The sequence below is a fragment of the Castor canadensis genome, chromosome 12 (assembly GCF_047511655.1).
Source record: "Castor canadensis chromosome 12, mCasCan1.hap1v2, whole genome shotgun sequence".
In the NCBI taxonomy this organism is placed as follows: domain Eukaryota; kingdom Metazoa; phylum Chordata; class Mammalia; order Rodentia; family Castoridae; genus Castor; species Castor canadensis.
This window is the reverse complement of record NC_133397.1, coordinates 87,220,967-87,240,846: the sequence shown is the minus strand read 5'-3', so window position 1 is coordinate 87,240,846 and position 19,880 is coordinate 87,220,967. Positions and strand designations below refer to the sequence as shown.

The 19,880-nt window shown below is 37.2% G+C and overlaps 1 protein-coding gene and 1 pseudogene across 1 annotated transcript; one reads left to right on the top strand and one right to left on the bottom strand.

Moving 5' to 3' along the window:
• Positions 1–3,452: 3,452 nt before the first annotated feature.
• On the bottom strand, positions 3,453–12,289 carry LOC109682833 (CD177 antigen-like). The gene is given in 4 exon segments (XM_074049034.1): positions 3,453–3,752; positions 3,845–4,362; positions 4,365–5,011; positions 12,132–12,289. Coding segments are annotated over 4 exon segments (1,623 nt in total).
• LOC109682834 (sin3 histone deacetylase corepressor complex component SDS3 pseudogene) lies at positions 12,288–13,599 on the top strand (annotated as a pseudogene).
• Positions 13,600–19,880: the final 6,281 nt, after the last annotated feature.

Below are 19,880 nucleotides of genomic sequence, written 5' to 3'. Positions count from 1 at the left end.
TTTAGTCATTTAACTCTAAGAAGACTCTTTTTAACTGGGGTAATGTGTATTTATATTTATCTCTTCCAACTCTATCACAGAGCCAAGATAATCCCAATAAATTGCTAATTTTGGAATCTAATCTTTTTTTGCCTTTGCCACTGCTCCTTCAATCAAAATATACTACTCTTGATAGGAGCAATAATATATTGCACATCTATATTATTATTATTATTATTATTAAATTAGATGAGTTTTCCCCTTCATCTGGAAATTACATTTGTTCCTACTCCATCCACCAGTTTTCTTAAGAATCTGTTAAGTTATTTTGCACCTTTCTCCTAATAACTTTGTTGTCACAGGTGTCAGGGTAACCCAAGCTAACCCACAGAATCTCTTTTCAGGGATTTTTCCATTTGGAACCAAAGCCATCAAGCCAGCTTCTTTCTTAGGAGTTCAAATCATAACATACAAATTAAGGAGATACTAGCTCTTGCAATGAGAAACATGATAATCTTCACTGAAAAAAACTATAGTTAATCAGCACAGAGAAATATTACCTACAAATGGAGGGAAAGTCTGAGACTCTATATATTCATTCCAGATTTCATTTTTTCCTAAGCTTCTGTAACTGTGGTCCTATCTTTTGGCTTCAGGAAATTACCCAGAATTCTTCCCCTATATTATTTATTCTATTTTTTGAGTAGCAAATGTAATCCAAAGAATTCCAATTTTATACTGAATAAATTTGATAGTTAGAAATACTTGGAAATATATTGGGTTGTTTCCTGAGTCTACAGACACATTCTTTCTAGTTTCACTTCTTCCTTTGCTTAGAAACCCATTTTATTTAATCTGTTTATAAAATATTTGCTATAAAAATTTCACAAAAGTCAGGTGCCAGTGGCTCATGACTGTAATCCTAGCAACTCAGTAGGCAGCAGTCAGGGGAATTGGCAGCTCAATGTCAGCCCAGGCAAATAGTTCAAGAGAACATGTCTCCAAAAAAAAAAAAAAAATCCAACACACACACACACAAAGGGCTAGTGGAATGGCTCAAGGTGAAGGCACCGAGTTCAAGCCCCAGTACTGCAAAAAAAAAAAAATTCACAAGCGTTTTCAGAGGTTATTTCACATAATATGATCCTTTAAGGTAATAAAAAGATAGTTTTAAATGCATATGCTCTTCCATTGTTTGGTACTATGGGAAGAATCTAAACTATTAGCAAAAGTGCCAATGTGAAATACAAGATACATCAATTTCTTGTCATACATTTTTGTGATAAATTTAATCATGTTAGAATAATTATAGCATTTTACTGAGTGTGATTTCATAAAAATGAAGTAAAAATATCTAGATACACAGAATTAGAAAGTAGTGAAAAAATAATTTACTTGAGTAACAAATTAGGGAGCTAATATATGTGAGTGTAAACAAATTCAAGAAAAGAGGACACTTCATTGGAGCAAATTTAAAAAATGCATATTTTTATTGCTACTAGTAGATAAATTCTTTGCAAGTTTTCAAATCCTTTATATGTAGATATTATCACTTTATGCCATATGGTTTTATATATCTCATACTCTGTAAATTTTGAAGGACTTTATATTAACATTACCTCATGGAAACCTGAGATTTCAGTCCAAGGTCAGCTGGTTGTATAGCTTTGAGCCTTAGATGTGCAGAAGAGGTGGCCAGAAAGTAAAGAGTGAGCAAGAGAAATAGGCCAGAAACAAAAAATGTCATTCAAAGGCAAGCCCCGATTGACTTCCTTCTTCCTATTTGGCCCTACATTGTAATAAACCATTCAGATATAAACTCATGAAGGATTAACCTCTTATGAGGTTTGCACCTTCATGATCCAGTCACTCCTACAAGTCTTCAATACATGAGTCTTTGGGGGTCATTTCATATCGAATCCACAAAACTTAAAGCATGCACACTTTACAATAGCATTCTAAAACAATGGCATAAATCTTTGAGTATGAATTCACCAACTTCTAATAATAGATCACCATAATATTTTCCTTAATTGTGTAGAAATTTATGAAAGTGTTTGTATTGCATAACAATTGCCAACCAGGGAAGTTGAATCCTGAAATGTACTAAAAACTCATAATTTAAAGAGGGAAATCCATTAATCCCAATGTGCTGAGTCAAATTTATAAAGAGAGAAAAGTGTAGTACTCTACATAAACATTACAGATAGCACTACACCTCACCCAAGCCACAGTAAGAAGAATTCCAGAAAATGTAAAAAGTGAAAAAAGTGCCTCTGAGCCTTTTTAAAGCCTGGAAGTTGTGGGGGGGGGAGAGGGGGGAAGGACACAGAGAGGAGAAATGACCCAAACAGTGTACACACGTGAATAAATGAATAATAAAAAATTTTTTTAAAGAATTCTTTGCTCATCTAGGAACATTTTCTCCTCTATTCCAGAAAAGAAAGAAAAGAAAAGTGTTTCCCTCATTTTTGAAAGATCAAGGTAAAGAAAAAGCTGTGTAAGAAACTATTACAGACTTTGGGCATGCTTGGTAGGAGCTGCGGTTATAAAAAGTTATAAAATTTGTAGCTGTCTTTGTAATACCCCCAACATATGCTGCTAACAGAACAAAAAGTGGTGAATTTGTCCTCAATATATGATTTCTCAATTTGTGTTTGCATGTGTATGGTGGAAGGAGAAGAAGTGGGAACTCCTGGCCAATTATCATCTATAAATTTTAAAAGTAGAATTCTGTAAGAGTGGCTAATTCTCCCAGGAAAACCTGATAAAACAGTGATGTAGTAATTCACAGACAAATGCCCAGTGCCTTATTCAATGACTTGAAGTCTGTCATGGTTGAATTTCAAAGAGCAAAAACAGAGAGAGGAGAGGACTTATTCATATGTCACTTTATAGTGGAAAGTATTATGTATGATTTCAAAGCTCATATAATGAATGGTAAGACCTTTGGAATGGGAAATAAGAGATGCTGAGTAATCTAAATTCAAGTATATTTCATTCTCTCAGTCACTCTGTAATATGATTTCTTAACTCACCTAAGGATCTTTCTATAGCTAGGAAAATGCAGAAAAGTCTATAAACTTAAAATATTATGACCAATATGACTGGATGGCTGGTATGATTGATAGGGTATTTTTTGTTAAATTAATTGTATATTTTGGAATAAAATAACTATTTCAAAAATATCCGAAAGTGTTTTGAAATAAACACTTTTTTGGGGGGGTGAAAGAACAGAGACTTTATTACCAACCCGTGTGGCCAACACGTCCATGTCCGCTCTCCTATATGTCAAGTCCCCCAGGTCCCAGACCCTCTTATGAGTTGCTATGAGGTGACGGAGCACATGTGGGGATAATAATGCATGGAGAGGATGGGGAAGTAATTTCTGGTACAAGATCATTACATTTCAAGGTCAGTGGGAGGATTGGGTTGGATGGTCATCAAAGGTTAAGACTCACAGGACAATGGAGTTACCAGGGAGGGCAAAGCCCCCTACACCAAAGGGCTAGGGGTAGCCCTAGCCCCACCGCCCAAGCCAGGGAGGGGCCAGGGGCAGCACTACTGGGAAGAACACGCTCAGTCTTCTTCTGTTCAAAGTTTGCCTTCACGGAGAAGATCCCAAGAGTCTGGGCATTGTTCAGCAAGGATCTGGAGGCTTGGGTCATGCAGCCCTGAATGCTCAATGTGGCTGAGAACCCACCTCCATTGAGGTTAATGTCACCGGTTTAACAACGAGTAGTGCCCTTAGGGCAGGTGAGCAATCTGGAGCTCTGGAAGCAGGACCCAGAGAACTGCACGCAGGCAGGACACCAATCTGGAGCTCTGGAAGCAGGACCCAGAGAACTGCACGCAGGCAGGACACCAATCTGGAGCTCTGGAAGCAGGACCCAGAGAACTGCACGCAGGCAGGACACTGCATGTCTCCTGGAGCAGGGGCAGCTGGCCGAGGGAGGGAGGTGAGCAGCACACTGCTGCTGCTGGCTGAGTTGCAGAAGTCTGAAGAGCAGAACCGGGTATAGGAGGCCTCCAGCATTCCAGAAGGCTGGGAGTGTATGGAGACAGCCTGGGAATTTTTTTGCCCAACTCTGCTGCAGCCTTTGCTCCCCACTATGAGTAATTTTTACCCTACGTCTATGAGCAGCACCGTCTCCTGACACACCTCCCCAGCATCGCACGTCTGCTGTCCATGTGCAGTCCCTTCAACTGGGTCTTGAGCCAGGCTGCTGCTGAACATCAACAGGATCCCTCGGTAGCATGACACAGCATCTGCATTAAGATTGCAGTTCTCACTCACATCCATGACACCAATTTTCTGGGTCCCGTTAAGCAGGTTGCATCCTGGCTGGAGCATGCAGCCCTGCACCCTCAGATTGGAGGTGATCCTCCTCCTCTGAACTTGAGGACTCCATTGTAGCAGTGAGTGTGCCCAGCTGGGCAGATCTGCTTTGGTGTGTCCTCAGGACAGCCACCTCTAGCAAAGCAGATGGGGCAGCGCAGGGTCCCTGGGACTGTGGCAGGGGGCGGGGCCCAGAGAGGGACTGTGCTAGACAGGCCATTGCAGAAGTCTCCAAGGCGGCACACACGGGTGTAGGAGACGATGGAGAGCCCAGGGCCCACCCTGTGCTCAGTGACACTGGTCTTTTGGTCCTCTGCGGTGGTACAGCCCTTGGTGAGCACCAAGTATACCTGGGGTCCATTCTCCATGATCATCAGCGTGTCTTGGCACCCTTCGCCGACCTCACAGGTTTTCTTGCCAGAGGTCCACTGGAGGGGCAGCTCGGATATATTCCGCACGGACTCAAGTGTCCCCCACTGGCATTCCAGAGCCTGTTCAGCTGCTTTAAGATTGCAGTTCTCACTCACATCCATGATGCCAATTTTCTGGGTTCCATTAAGCAGGTTGCATTCTGGCTGGGGCATGCAGGCCTGCACCCTCAGATTGGAGGCAATCCCCACTCCCCTGAGCTTGAGGACTCCATCATAGCAATGAGTGTGCCCAGCTGGGCAGATCTGCTCTGGAGCGTTATTTCTTAAGAAATACAAGCAAAATTCTTCATTATGAACTTAAGTCAATGTGAAATTCCATGACCTCTTTGTATATATACATTAGGCTGATAGCTATTTACATTTATATATAGATATCACATACAACATATATGCAATATACAACATATGTATGCATGTATGTGTATATATGCTTATATAATATTTATATTAAATATTCATTCATACATAATATATATAATACCTATATAAATATAAATCCATCTGCACTATAAATATAATGTATATGTGTGTGCGTATTAGGTTGAGAAGTGATGCTGAATAGTGACTGGATAAACCAAGCACAACATTCACACATAGACTGCTACTCCATTCAAAGTTACTAATAAAGGACTGAAACAAATTGAGCTACAACAAGAGTGAGGATGTCCATATACCACTGAATTATTGTTGGTGTTGTAATCCAAGACTTGCTGAATGACTATTTTTAGTTACTTTCATACTTTTCGTACTTAAAACTGTATTCAAATGTCATGTTCATAGTTGAAAATATTATGTATCTTTTCAATGGTGAGAAAATGGTAAGATCTTTGGAATTGGAAACAAGAGATGTTGAATAATCTGATTTCAAAATGTATTCCATTACATCAGTCATTTTGTAATAAAATTTCCTAATTAATTTAGGCATCCTTCTATAGCAAGGAAAATGCAGGAAGTCTGCAAACTTAAAACATGATAGTGTGATTAGATGACTGGTATGATTAATATGGGTTTTGTGAAATAATTGTATATTCTGGATTACAATAGCTATTTCAACATATCCAAAAGTATTTTGGAATAAAAATAAGGTAATAAGAAACACCAACAATGTACTTCATCACAATAAAGCTTAATATTTCTCTGGAAGATTATATTGGTTTCATGTTGCTGCTCTAAAAAAATACTGTGAATTAGCAGCTTAAAATAAAACAAATATAACATTTTATAAGTCTTCAAGTCAGTTCTGTAAAGTCTTAAAAACCTAAAACTAAGATTATTGAAGCACTGTGTTCCTTATTGGAGGCTCTAGTATAGAATCCATTTCCACATTTTTAAAGAACATACATGCTCCTTGTTTCTCCTATTTCTCCATCTGCATCAGTAACTGAGAATCTCCTATCTCAATACTTGTTTCTCCTGACTCCTTCCACTTTTAAACGTCCTTGTAATTATTTTGTCAGCCGATTAGTAACCTTAAATTCATCTACACCCTTAATCTCTGTTTTTGATACAATTTAGCACATCTATACATTCTTGCAATTAGGGGATGGGGACATCTTTGAGAGTGTAATTGTTCTGCATATAACAAGTATCTTTTCCAATCTTTTTCTCGACCTTATCTACAAAAAATGAGAAACTGCAATGTCAGTTATTTCATCATTTCCAATGCTAAATGTTAAAACTCATAACTCCAAATCAATATCTTCTATCATTAAATATTAATATCTCTAATTTAGCTCCTCTGATATATTGTTGTGAATATCAGCAATTCTTAAGAAAATCACAGGCCCAAAGCTCAAAGATGACAATCAATCATTTACTTGATAATAGAGAAAATTTGTAGAAATTGTAGTTCACATCACATGTTTTCTTGGGTCTTAATCTTGTTTCTCCTTCATTATTGTATCTAACTTCTGTATTACTGATCATATCAACTAATGTTTTCTAAATTCATTCTCGTTTTTTCTATTCATTTTAATGCATTCAAAAAGAGAGACACTTTCATACTAGTGTGAAATATACAGTTATACTAATACATGATTCCACTCTTTGAGTGGAAATATCAAATGTTCAGTATATTGCCTAGCCTTAAGGACTGAATAAATGTGTTTTATTCTTAAAGTTGTGGGGGTTTTTTTGAATTTTTGAAGTATTTTTTGTCTCCCCTTTGTTATTGTACATTGTAGCATTTGCAAAGGTTCTTATAATATATCTAATATATCATATTTGAATTTCCCCTCTCCACCTCTTTCTATTTAATATAATAGAACAGTGATTTCTCAGCTAGTATTACCATGTAGCACATAGCATTTATAATCTTATGAATAGGAAATTGACTTTTATTTTACATTGTGAGTTTATGCAAAATTATACATTCTTATAATTAAAATTCTTTACAATGTACATGTAAGAAACACAATAGTGTGCTATGGGTATTGGTAAAACAGTGATGTGTAGGGAATATTTGAAGCTGGCTGGAGAATAAGTTGAAATTTACATAGTATACTACATCTGTGAAAAGAATACTATACCAGAGAGTAGACTGAAAATAGAAATTTGAATGAAGGTGAGATTTGTGTGTATTGTATAGCATTCATTAAAAAGCTCCAGGTAGACAAAAATTGAAAGTATGCATACTCATTTTGGAACTAACTATTGAAAAAAGAGTAATGCCATATATCCATATGACAAAGTCAACACACTTAAACATAAAATTCAATGGTAAATAGTTCCTAAGCATAAGTGTGTTGGTCAACAAATTATTCCTGTGTATTTTAAATAAAGTATAATTTCCTAAAAATTATTGTGAATTTCTTTTGTAACTATAATATAATACCATTGGATGTTATTGAAAAAATGAATGTAATTTGTATATTAAGCTTTTAAACTTCCTTCTTTTACCATCCACCCTCTCATATGTGACCTCCCTTAGCATGACCTGTTTTTTATAGTATTGCTGTATTTGTACTAGGTCTATATTCCACATATGAGAGAGATCAGATGACTTTTTGCCTTCCACACCTGGTTAACTTCACTTAAGACAATGTTTTCCAGTTCCATCCATTTACCTACAAATGACAAAATTTCATTCTTTCTGGTTGAATAAAATTCCATTTTATATATATATATGTAATTGTGATATATATGTAAACATGATATATTTATATATATATGTACATATATATATATATATATATATATATATATATATATATACCACATTTTCTTCATCCGTTCATCAGTAGTGGGCATAATAGAGGAGAGGAACCAAATCGGGTTATAATACACATAAACATGGAACTGCCACAAGGAAACTCTCTGTGTAGCTATCTTAAAGAAATAAAATGTCATTTTCTTCTTCTTCTTCTTGTCTTATACAAAATCAGAAAACAGTACGTTGAAGTTGGTCCTGCCTGAGGGGTTGGTACCAGTGGGAGAGGGGAGGAAATGGTGAAAGAGGGTGATATGATGCAAATGTAATGGACATATGAATGAAAATGGCAAAATAATACATGTTGAAACTATTCCAGGAATGAGGAGAAGAGGGATGAAGGAGAGTGGTGGAGGTGGTGAATTCAAGTACAATATATTTGACATGTTTTAAGAACTTTTGCAAATGCCACAATGTATTACCCAGCATAACAATTTTTAAAAATGGAAAATTTAGAAAATAATGATGGGAGAGTGAATTGAGTAGAATAATTGAAATAATGTAAGCTTCACACTTATCCATTGAATGGCTATTTATATTAGGTTTAATGTATACCATGTACAGTTGCAGTATGTAAAATAAGTAAAAACTGAATAACTACATTGAATTTTAAAAGATAGGAATATTTAATTATAGTACAAAATGATACTATACATAAATATTTGACATAAATTTACAAAAAATTCCATATTTATCAAATTATACACAGAAATAATATTGTCAGGCAATAATAATTATACTAAACACTGTGATATGGGGTATTATCTTTATTTATATATCTTTTAATTACTGTTAGGACAGAATAGCATAAAAAGGAATCATGTATTCAAATTATTATATTTCTAGATAAAAAAATGATGATGATGATAACGTAAAATGAATGTGAAAGGGAGACAGTCTGAGGGGCGATAAAAGGAGGGTAAAGGAAAGGGTACTGTGGGAGGGAAGGACCAATTATACTACATGTGTGTATATATACATATATATATATGTTCAAAGACACCTAATGAGACTTACCAAATGCTGTGCCAAAAGGTGGCAAAGAGGGAGAAGGAATAGGAATATAATGGAGAAGATGAATTTGTGCTAAGTTCACTGGGCACATAGGTAGAAATATCAGAATAAAGCTCTCTTATTACTAATGTGTACTAATTCAGATTATAATAAATATGTGTATACAAAATAAAATAACTTTTAAGTAAAGTTTTTCAAAAGTAGAATATGATGTCTTGGTAGATTTTGAGTTTTCATCACTCTATGTATTTATTGGTAAGATCACTTGGTAAAAAGAATGTATAGAAAATAAAATCATCATGCCATATCTGGACTAAATGGCTTTAAATGTGACCCATGAAATCTAACTATAATTTGCTTATTGAATGTGAAATTCATATACATTTTATTTCAGAAATCTAAAATTCTGTCTATTGTACTCTTGTTATTGCACTTTTTCTGCTCATCTGTGAAAATAGAATTTGCTGTGTTTCTAGCTTCAAAGTATTATCATCTTTTGCAATATCTTGCATCACATTTTCATAAGGCAGTTAATGGCTACATTTAAAATTTTTAACAATGCAATTTTCAATGATAGAATAAAATTTCATCTCTGATGGTATTTGGTTATCCATGAAATATTATAAAATGTGCATATGTTGATAGCAATGGGAATGTTTAGTGTGCCTCTTGTTGACATGAAATAGTATGACATATAGTAGTTTATTCCATCTATTTCTGAATAGTTTCACATTTTACTATAATCCATAAAATAAATCTTTAGGGAAATCCATGTGCTGCACTGAATTGTACCATCACTTAACTTTAGTGGAGTTGCTTTATTGAGATATCATTCTTTTATACTTCACATGTTTAAGTGATATGTATTTAAATTGTGTATATTTCAAATAATGCTAAAAAAAAACTAAAATACAATTCTCTCCAAGCAGCACCTAAGTTTGATCCAAATTTTGTAATACTATTTTAATCAATAAGATCTTTTTATTCATATGATAAATTTTACAATAAACTAAGGTGTAAACTAGTTATTTTATAATAAGCTAAGCTTTTAATTACAAATTCCATTAAATTACAAATTCCATTAAAATGTACTTGGTTCTTAAAAAATTGAGTACCTCAATGAAAATATTTTATACCTTGACATTGTCAATAGGATGGGCTACATTTATTATTAATTTTATTCAGACATATTTTGAGTTATAGTCATTAAAATATATGGAGTATATGCATGTTTAATAAAAGTAAGAAATAACTGTGGTCCCTAAAGTAGCACATTTTCTATGCTTTTCTTTCTTGCTGGACTATTGTTCTATAAAAATCAAGGATAAATGATCAGTTCATGGACTATTTAGTTACATTATATTTTGCATTTCATAATCATCCCAAGTCAGATGTGTTTATGATAATTATTATAGCTTATATAACTTTTGAATTTCTGTGGAGGTTGAAAAGTGGAGTTAAGTTAGGAAAAATAAATTGCCTACTATAAAACGTCACCTTATGCAGATTAAAAATGGAATAAAAATGAAACAAGTGAGTTTTAAAAAATAGTTCTAAAAGGAAATGAGATACAAGGAGAAGAGGGAATATTCCTTTAAAAATTCATTTAACCATGGGTATTCATTGGTATGACTGCTAGACAGATATACTGTATGGAGATACCTATGGGACCTGAATAGAAATATATCTTTATATTAACTCAGATTCTAACTTGAATTAATTTCATTACATATTATATACCCTAATTTATACTTACATTACATTTGGAGTCAGAACAGCAATTTAACTTGTAGGAATTTAATTATATTTGATAATATATTCACTTTTCATTATTGTGCTAGTGGTTCTAACAATGCAGACTCAATGGTGCTTTCAGGGAGACAGTCAGAAAATTTTTCTGAAAAGCATCATGTTCTTGTGCACCATTCCTGGGTCTTCCTTCATCTTTCTCTCCTTCCTCCCTCCTTTCCTTCTTTCCTCCCTTCTTTCCTCCCTCCCTCCCTTCCTTCCTTCTTGACTGCCTGCTTTCCTTCTTTTCTTCCTGCTTGCCTTACAAATCTCACTGATACAGCAATAATGTGACATTTTAAATACTACATGTGAAATGTATCTCCATGAAAAGAAATTTTATACATGAAAAAAATATCATCACAGATGGGTATTAATAGGTGAAGTTTTGCAATTGATTTTGATATAGGAAACACCAACTTTGAATCCTAACTGAACAAAAATGTTGTTTCCTTCAAAAAATTCCCCTGTGCTCACTAGCAGAACTGCATTTCAAAAATTTTACTCAATTACTGTTATTGTTGCTGTTGTTATGGGTATAGAATTCATATGTTGCATTCCTAGAAGTCCAGTGTGCTGTATTTGATGTAGGGCCTTTAAGGAGGAAATTATCATTAAACACTGTCATAGGTTGGGGCTGAAATTCAGTTGGATTGGTGACCTTATAAGATGCAGAAGAAACATGAAGGGCTGTGTGTGTGCTCACAAAGGAAAAGGTCATGTAAAGATGAACGCAAGGGAAAACAGCCATCTGCAAGCAAAGGGAGAGGCTTCAGAAGAATCCCAACCTGCAAGAACCTTTCCTTACAGTTTCAAGCTTCCAGAACTGTTGAAATAAACATTTATATTATTTAACCACCCGGTCAATAATATTTTGTTATGAAGTCTGTGTATGTGTGGTTGTTGTTTTGTGTGCTGGCGTTTGACTTAGATGTGGCAAACACTTAAACACGTCCAGCCCTTTTGCTTTTCTCTTCAGTAATTTTTCAGATGAAGTTTTGTGCTATTTGCCTGAGTCAGCCTTATGCCACAATCCTACTAGCTACGCATCTACATAGCTAGGATCACAGGCATGTGCACTATGTCCTGCTTGTTTGTTGAGCAGAGATCTTGGTAAGTTTGTGTCTGGTCTGGCCTCAAACGGCGTTCCTACCAATCTGTACCTTCTGAGTACCTGTAACAATCAGTTCTGACTAACGCATTTTTGGTTTTGGATTGTAACAATAAAACTTGTGTGGAAATTCTTTTTATTGTAATTGGTCTAAGTAAATACATAACCCTCTTAATTTTAGCACTTGGCTCAGAAAGCCTAAAACTTTTACACCTGGACATTAACAAAATAAGCTTACAACCTTTTTCCCTAAAGATCTACTTCTCCGGCGGAGCTCGGCGCCAAAGAGGAAGGGGTCGCCCAGGCTCCCGCACCTCCAGTTGGGGGGTGCCGCAGGCGCTGCGAGGCCGACGTCCAGGCCCCAGTGTGAGTGGACGTGGTCTCCGGGAAGCAAGTCCAGCTGTGGTGGGAGGCGACATGAGTGGTGGGAGGCGACATGAGTGCCGCGGGGCTGCTGGTTTCTACCCCGAGGAGGACGAGGAGCTGGAAAGCGCCGGGGATCACAAACGCAGCTGTCGGGGCCGCGAGTCGGACGAAGACACTGAGGATGCAAGTGAGACAGCTCTGGCAAAGCACGATGAAGAAGATTATGTGGAAATGAAGGAACAGATGTACCAGGACAAACTGGCTTCTCTCAAGAGACAGCTACAAACAACTGCAGGAAGGTACATTACAGGAATATCAGAAGAGAATAAAAAAGTTGGATCAGCAGTACAAAGAGAGGATCCGAAATGCAGAACTGTTCCTCCAGCTGGAAACTGAACAAGTGGAAAGAAATTACATTAAAGAGAAGAAAGCAGCAGTGAAAGAATTTGAAGACAAGAAGGTCGAGCTAAAAGAGAACCTGATTGCTGAGCTAGAAGAAAAGAAGAAAGTGATTGAAAATGAAAAGCAAACAATGGAACTGACTGGAGATTCTATGGAAGTGAAACCCATCATGACCAGAAAGTTGCGGAGGCGACCAAATGATCCTGTCCCCATCCCAGACAAGAGGAGAAAACCTGCTCCTGCTCAGCTAAACTATTTCTTAACAGATGAGCAGATCATGGAGGATCTAAGAACATTAAATAAGCTGAAGTCACCCAAGAGACCAGCATCCCCATCCTCCCCCCGAACACCTTCCTGCCACGCCCACAGAGTCTCCGGCCCAGAGGTTCGAGGCTAGGATAGAAAACGGCAAACTATACTACTATAAAAGATGGTACCACAAGAGGCAGGCCATCTATTTGGATTCAAAGGACAACCAGAAATTGAGCTGTGTGATCAGCTCAGTCGGAGCCAATGAGATCTGGGTGAGGAAGACCAATGACAGCACCAAGATGAGGATCTACCTAGCCCAGTTTCAGCGTGGGATCTTTGTGATCCGCCGGCGATCAGCGGCTTGACTTTCTACAGCTTTCCTCCTCCCCTGACCCTTTTTCTGGAGTGGTTTTTATTTTTGTTTTGTTTTCTTAATAGAAAATTCTTAACTTACCGGCAGTAGCTGCTTGGCCTTGGAATGGAGAACACTGTTGTGGATTCTGCAAGGCATGTTTGTGGCTGACACTTCCATCTTTGTGTCACTCTTTCCTGCCTCCACTTCCTCCAGACATCAGTCACCATGAGACTCTTACTTTCTGGAGTATGGAGGTTTGATTTCCTTTTATTTCTTTATTTTGTGCATATATTTTGTTTCTTTTTTTAAACTCCTTTGAGTTTGAAGGGGTGACTCTTTTTATTAATTACCTTTAGGTCTTTCTGCCATGAGGACTGAGCAGGAAATGCTCTGTATGATGCATTTCCATGTTTGAAGCGGATCACATACCTGCTTCCCTTGTCGAGCCACATTCACTGTTTCCCCAGAAGCTTGGGGCAGAGGTCTTAGCAGAAGGAGATTAATTCTCCTGGCTCTCAGCCTTCTCGGAGAAATAAATGCTTTGTGTAACATCTGGTGCATGCCATCCATTCCACTGGCTGAACGGTGGAAATGTTTGCCAGGGAGACTGTGCAGCAAAGTAAATGGGGCTGGGGGAGGTGACATTTCATATTCCTTACATGCTGAAGTTCTCATATTTTAAATGTTATTTTATGCCAGTGATTTACTCCAACACATTTATTCTTGCTCAGGCTGGAACAAGAAGTGGTAATTTCCAAAGTTGTCATTTGTAGTTCCTTTCTCTCTCCAGATCTGGGTTATCTCTTGTGAATGGGCCCTGGGTGAGGTTGATAGTGCAGTGATCACTGATCTGTAGACTCAGGCATGTCACTTCTCCTGCTGATCCTGTTGCTACACGCTGGCCATTCCATGCCAGGAAACCTTGTTGTCAGGCACAGCCCCTCAGGGATCCAGCCTGCATTGGAGAGAAGGAAAGCTTTGCTGTGGTTGCTGCCAGACCTGTACTTTTCCTAACGAATGCCCACAAAACAGCCTGCTCTGTGTCCCCACTCCTCCCTTAGCCCCTAATTGGAGAAAGTATTCACCGGGTGATGGCCTTCTCTATCTTCTAGGTACCATCTTGAGCTGTGTAAAGAATTTGGGGTTAGAACAGCTGTTACCATCTGTCTCCTTGGATTCTGTTGGTGTAAGTAGCCCACTGTATGTAGGTGGCTGGCAAGTAAATCTTCTAAGCTCTGGCTTGCACAGAGATCACCCCTTCCAACTCAGAGGAAAGATTTGTACAGATCCATTTTTGTTTACTTTATACCCATTTTTGTCATTTTTTTTTGTGTCAGAGTCTTATTTAGAAAAAGGATAAATGATGCTGTTTATCAAAAAAAATCTACTTCTCTACATTAAACTTTCATAAGTGTTCATCTGTTGTTTTAAAATGGCTTTTTCTACGATGTACTTTCTTCTGTTGCTATTTTTATATTTATTCTATCATTCTTATTAATAGAAAGAGGTTTCTGTAAAAAGACAACATATTTTATTTTCTTCTCCCTATATGGGCATGAACCTGTTTCTAACAAGGGTTTAATAAATGAGTATTAATTTATGATGGCAGGGAGGGAAATAAACACTGACCCTTCCAAACATGGATTTTTTCCAGAATTACTTATTTCAGAAATTGGTCTGATTACTACTCAGTTTCCTAAGCCAGAAATCAAGGGACCAATTTCTATCATTCCAGTATTTCTATCATATATCAAACAGAAGAATTTCAACAAGTGCTGTCAATGTTATCACTTTTAATATCATCACAATGACCTGGATCATCTTGATTTCTTATAAATTACTACACTGCCAGTTCTTTGTCTTCCTGGCTCCATCATCCTCTATACTGTCAATGTTTTAATGACAACTAGAAGGAAGGACTTTTCAAAATAGGAATGGTTATCCCACTTGCTTGCTCCAAAGATTTCAAAGACTTTGCCCCACTCTTTGGTTAAAGAGTTTTAATCTCTTATTTTGGTAGATGTGTTATTTACAAACATATTGCTTCTGGTCTTGGGAAATAAACCAAACTGAAAACTGTGTGTAATGGAGTGTTGATATGGGAAAATTAAATATGATTAAGAAATAAAAATATTCCCTGTGACTGTAGACTTTAAATTGTGATCAAATTGGTTTTGGCTCATAGATGATTTCATTTACTTTTCTAAAACTTCTGCATAAACGTTATCAGATATAGAAATGAGTAATATGAATCAGTAGAGAAGGCAAAACATTTAAGCAAGCACATATTGTGTTTTACTGCATATTAAATAAATCTCTTAACATTCCTACTCTCATCTTTATTCAGGACTTGTTTTATAATCTTAGTGATATAACAAACCAAACTATGCTTTATTTTTAATGTCAATAATATAGATTCATAGAAATTATAAATATGAAAATGAATTTTCATTTTGATGCATTGTATTTCTAAAAAAACTTAAGGAATTTTTTCATATGTACTAAATATTAATGAATTTCTGGCATAGCTAATTATGGAATGAGCTTAAATAGGAAAAAATATCAGAAGAAAATTAGATGGAATGTTGCCTATATTCCATACATAGATTTTTACTTTAATAAACTAGGGAGGAGCAAAACAAAACAACAGAGAAAGAAAGACAATAAGAGAGAGAGAGAGAGAGAGAGAGAGAGAGAGAGAGAGAGAGAAAGCAAGAAGCAGCAAAGGAAGAATGATGGGCAGTAACTAATGAATTTAAGAGAAAGACAGCACATGTTGGCCTTTAAAGATGAAATAAAGAAAAAGAAACTAAGACCTCGTAGTTCCCTTGTGCTGAGTTCAAGTGTTTTTGTCAATTTGGGGTCCTATCTAATAACAGGAGTTAAATAACATAAACTGATTTCTTGCTATTCTGAAATCTGAAAGTCCAACACCAAGGCTGCAGCAGAACCTGTGTTTAGTGAGGAACAGCTTTCTGATTTGCAGATGACTGCTTTTTCGTTGTATCCTCATGTTCTGTAAAGAGACCTGAGAGCTGGAAATGGGCTTTCTACTCTTTATCTTAGCATTTAAGCTAGCATATATTAGTTATACAGTGGGTTTTATTATCACAATTTTAAATATGCTTGCAATGTTTGTTGGTGAGATTCACCCTCTACATCATTCTCCTTCCCCCTTCCCCTCTAGTTAAAATAATTTCAACAAGTTTCGCTGTTCTACTTTCATACAAATATATAATTCTACCAATTTACCCTTCTTTACACTCTCCATTTACTCTACTACTTCCCATCAGTACCCACTCCCTAACAAGACCTGTTTTACATTTTTGTCTTTCATTTTCAAGTGTAGATTTATTAGTCAAGGAAGTCTCACCCATGAATATGCTGTACTTTGATCAGATTAAATCCTTCAATTACTCTCCCTTACCATTCCCCCAATGCCTTATTAATCAACAACTTTCAGTGTGTTTTGCCATGACATCTTCCGATACGGATAAAATGTATTTCAATATTATTCACTCTGTATCATTCCTTTTTTCTCTCCTCCCTCTTCCTAGTTCCCTCAAACAGTTCCAGTTCCACTATTACAGACAAGATAAAATGTACATTATATATATATATGTACATATGGTGCATATATACATAATGTATATATGTGGTTTTATTTGTGTGTATGTTTAACTTCTGGATCTATCTTCCACATGTAAGAATCAGCTTAGGTTGGGTCTTTTCTGTCAAAGGATTTAGAACCACAACTGTTACAGTGTAAGTTTCACTTACTTGTTTCCCATATGCTCACTTCACAGACTCTGCTTAACCTAATAAATGTTTCTATTAAGAAAAAAGGTTTATTTTCCTTAGCCAGACAAGTTCCTCTTTCCACTTGATGTCCTGGTGCCAGAGCTGATAACCTAAGACAATTATTGCTTCCCTAAAGTTTTAAACTTCTCGGCCTCCAAAGCCCCTCTTCAACCTGTCCCTACCAAACTGTGTAGACTATGAACCCAAAACCTGTCTGGTCCATGCCAGGGGCAGCATTGTGTTAGAGATAAACCCAAGCAGACTTTCCACCCTGTGTGATTATCTCCCAGACTCTTTGTCGGTTACACACCCTTCTGCCGAAGTAAATCTTGTCTTGCCAGTGGCTTCTGAGTTGTGTCATCTCTATTATGATACCCCAATATCTTAAAGATATTTATAATAATGTGGGGGCTCACCCGTGACTTTCACATTGCCCAGGGCCCCATGGATACCCCTTCCTCAGGACTGATGTGTCCCACCACCTTACCATGGTGGCCCTAGAGCTGGGAAAATCCCCTATCTATGGGGCCAAGAAAGAACTCGAAATTGAAAGTCAATTGGCAACACAAGGAAAAGTGCCAGCCCAAGCAAGCACCATGGTGGAACAGGTAACTCTATGGATAGACCAAGGTAGGAAAGTCTAGTACTGCTTTGGTGGCCAGAAGATCCCAGAGGCTGTGTGAGTGTGGCTGGGACTTGTTTCAGACACAAAGCATGTGCCAACTCCAGATTCAAAACACTGATAGCCCACGAGGGAGCTGGTGGAAGACAGAGGAAGCACTTTGAATAGAATATAAGAAACCTCCAATACATGAAGGGGGGTGTTGAATATTCTCCCAAGGATAACAGCCAAGATTTCAGGGTGGGAAATAAAAATTGACTTTAAGAAAGAGGACCTCCCAAGAAATTAGACTCACCTTCTTCTATTCCTCCAGATAGGCTCCTTGGTCTCATGTTACTATATTGGGTAGAAAATCCTAGGATAAAAGATAAAAAGAAACAGAATATAAGTAAATACTGCTCTTCCATTTGGACACAAGAGCCAATCTTAAGATCTTCTAATTTCTGGCCTAACTTCAGTTCCAATGAAGACTGGATTTGCCAATTACTCATAGAATATGTAAATCATAAAATCCTAGTAAGCCAGGAAAAATAGATTTTGGCCTCTGCTCTGGAAGGGACCTGTGACTTTGTTCCTTCTTAAAGTGCCATAGACTAAAAACCCTAAATTGGAAGAGAAAGAAAGCAACTGGGAGTTCCTTGATTGCCTTTCTTCCCCTTATGGACCTGAGGGCCTTGCCCCCAAACCTTCTCCATCCACAAGGCCAGGGAGCTCACAGGCAAATTTACTCAGGTGGGAAGAGGGATAGAGAAGGAGGGACCTTAGGGAATGGCAGCAGTATTGGTCCTTCAAATACCAGGCACTTCTTTCTCCAGACTGAGAAGAGAATTGGAGTACTGAAACAGGATACCAAAAACTTTCCCTTCCCTCTGAGTGAATATTAATTTCAGGCCCTATACTGTCTCTGGTGGTTCCCTTAGTAGGTAGAGGAATTGAGTTTGCTAATGCCCTCTCACTAACTTAGAGGTGAGACATTTAAAAAGAGAACTGAGGTCCCTGCTAGAAGATCCACACTGGGTGATGGATCAACTTGAACAATTTCTTGGCTCACAGGTTTGGGCTGAACTAATGTGAGCATCTTGTTCTCTGGGAAGGAAAGGGGAATGATAAGGAGGACAGCTATGGTGGCTTGGGAATGCAAGCACCCTCCAGGTCCAAATGCCCTCACCACAGATACAAAGATTTCCAATCAGGATCCCCAATGGGATAATAATGATACCACTCAGTGAGGTTAAGTCTCAGAGACTTAATTATAAAGGGAATCTAGGAGGTAGTTCCCCAATCTCAAAATATATTCATGACCTTTGATGTCCAAAAGAGCAAAAAGGAAGGTCCAGCAAATTTTTAAATAGGCTAAAGGAGCAGACAAGAAAATACTCAGGACTAAATGTGGAGGACCCTCTAGGTCAGGCCATGTTAAAATGTCATTTTATAACAAATAGCTGGCCTGACATAGGAAAAAAGTTACAAAAATTGTAAAACTGGAAAGACAAAAATATATAAGAATTGCTGAGGGAAGCCCAAAAGATTTATGTAAGAAGATGTGAGGAAAAACAAAAATAAAAGGCTAAGATAATGCTGTCTCTCCACCATAGAGCTCGTGATACAGGTAAAGCAGACCTATAGGTCCAGGGACAGCAAGCTTCCCAAAGAAGACACTAGAAAGGGCAACACCTTGAGGGGGAAAGGGAGAAATAAATGTTATAAATGTGATAAAGTGGGACATTTCAAGAAAGAATGCCCAAATTGGAAAAAGGGTGAATAGGTGATAAACTTTATGTCATTTGATGAAGACTAGAGGTGTCAGAGACACTTTTATTTTAAGGAATCCTGCAAAGAGTCCTTACCACTCCAGTGCTACCTCTGTCCTCTCCTGAAAATCCATTTCACCTATTTGTAGCTGTTGGTAAGGGAACAGGCTTAAGGGTCCTAATGCAGGACCCTGGAAGACAAAGAGAGCCAGTTGCTACCTCTCTAAGATCTTAGATTAAATATATTCAGTCAGTTGCAACTATTGTTCTTCTGAAGGAGGAGAGCAGAAAATTGACAACCTGATTGTAAGCACACCTCATCAAGTTAGGGCAGTCCTTTTCCAGAAAGTAGGGAGATGGTTAACTGACTCAAGGACTTTAAAATAGGAGGCCATCATGTTGGAAAGGAATATCTGATACTCACCTCAGATGATTGCCTAAACCCAGCTCAATTCTTAGAA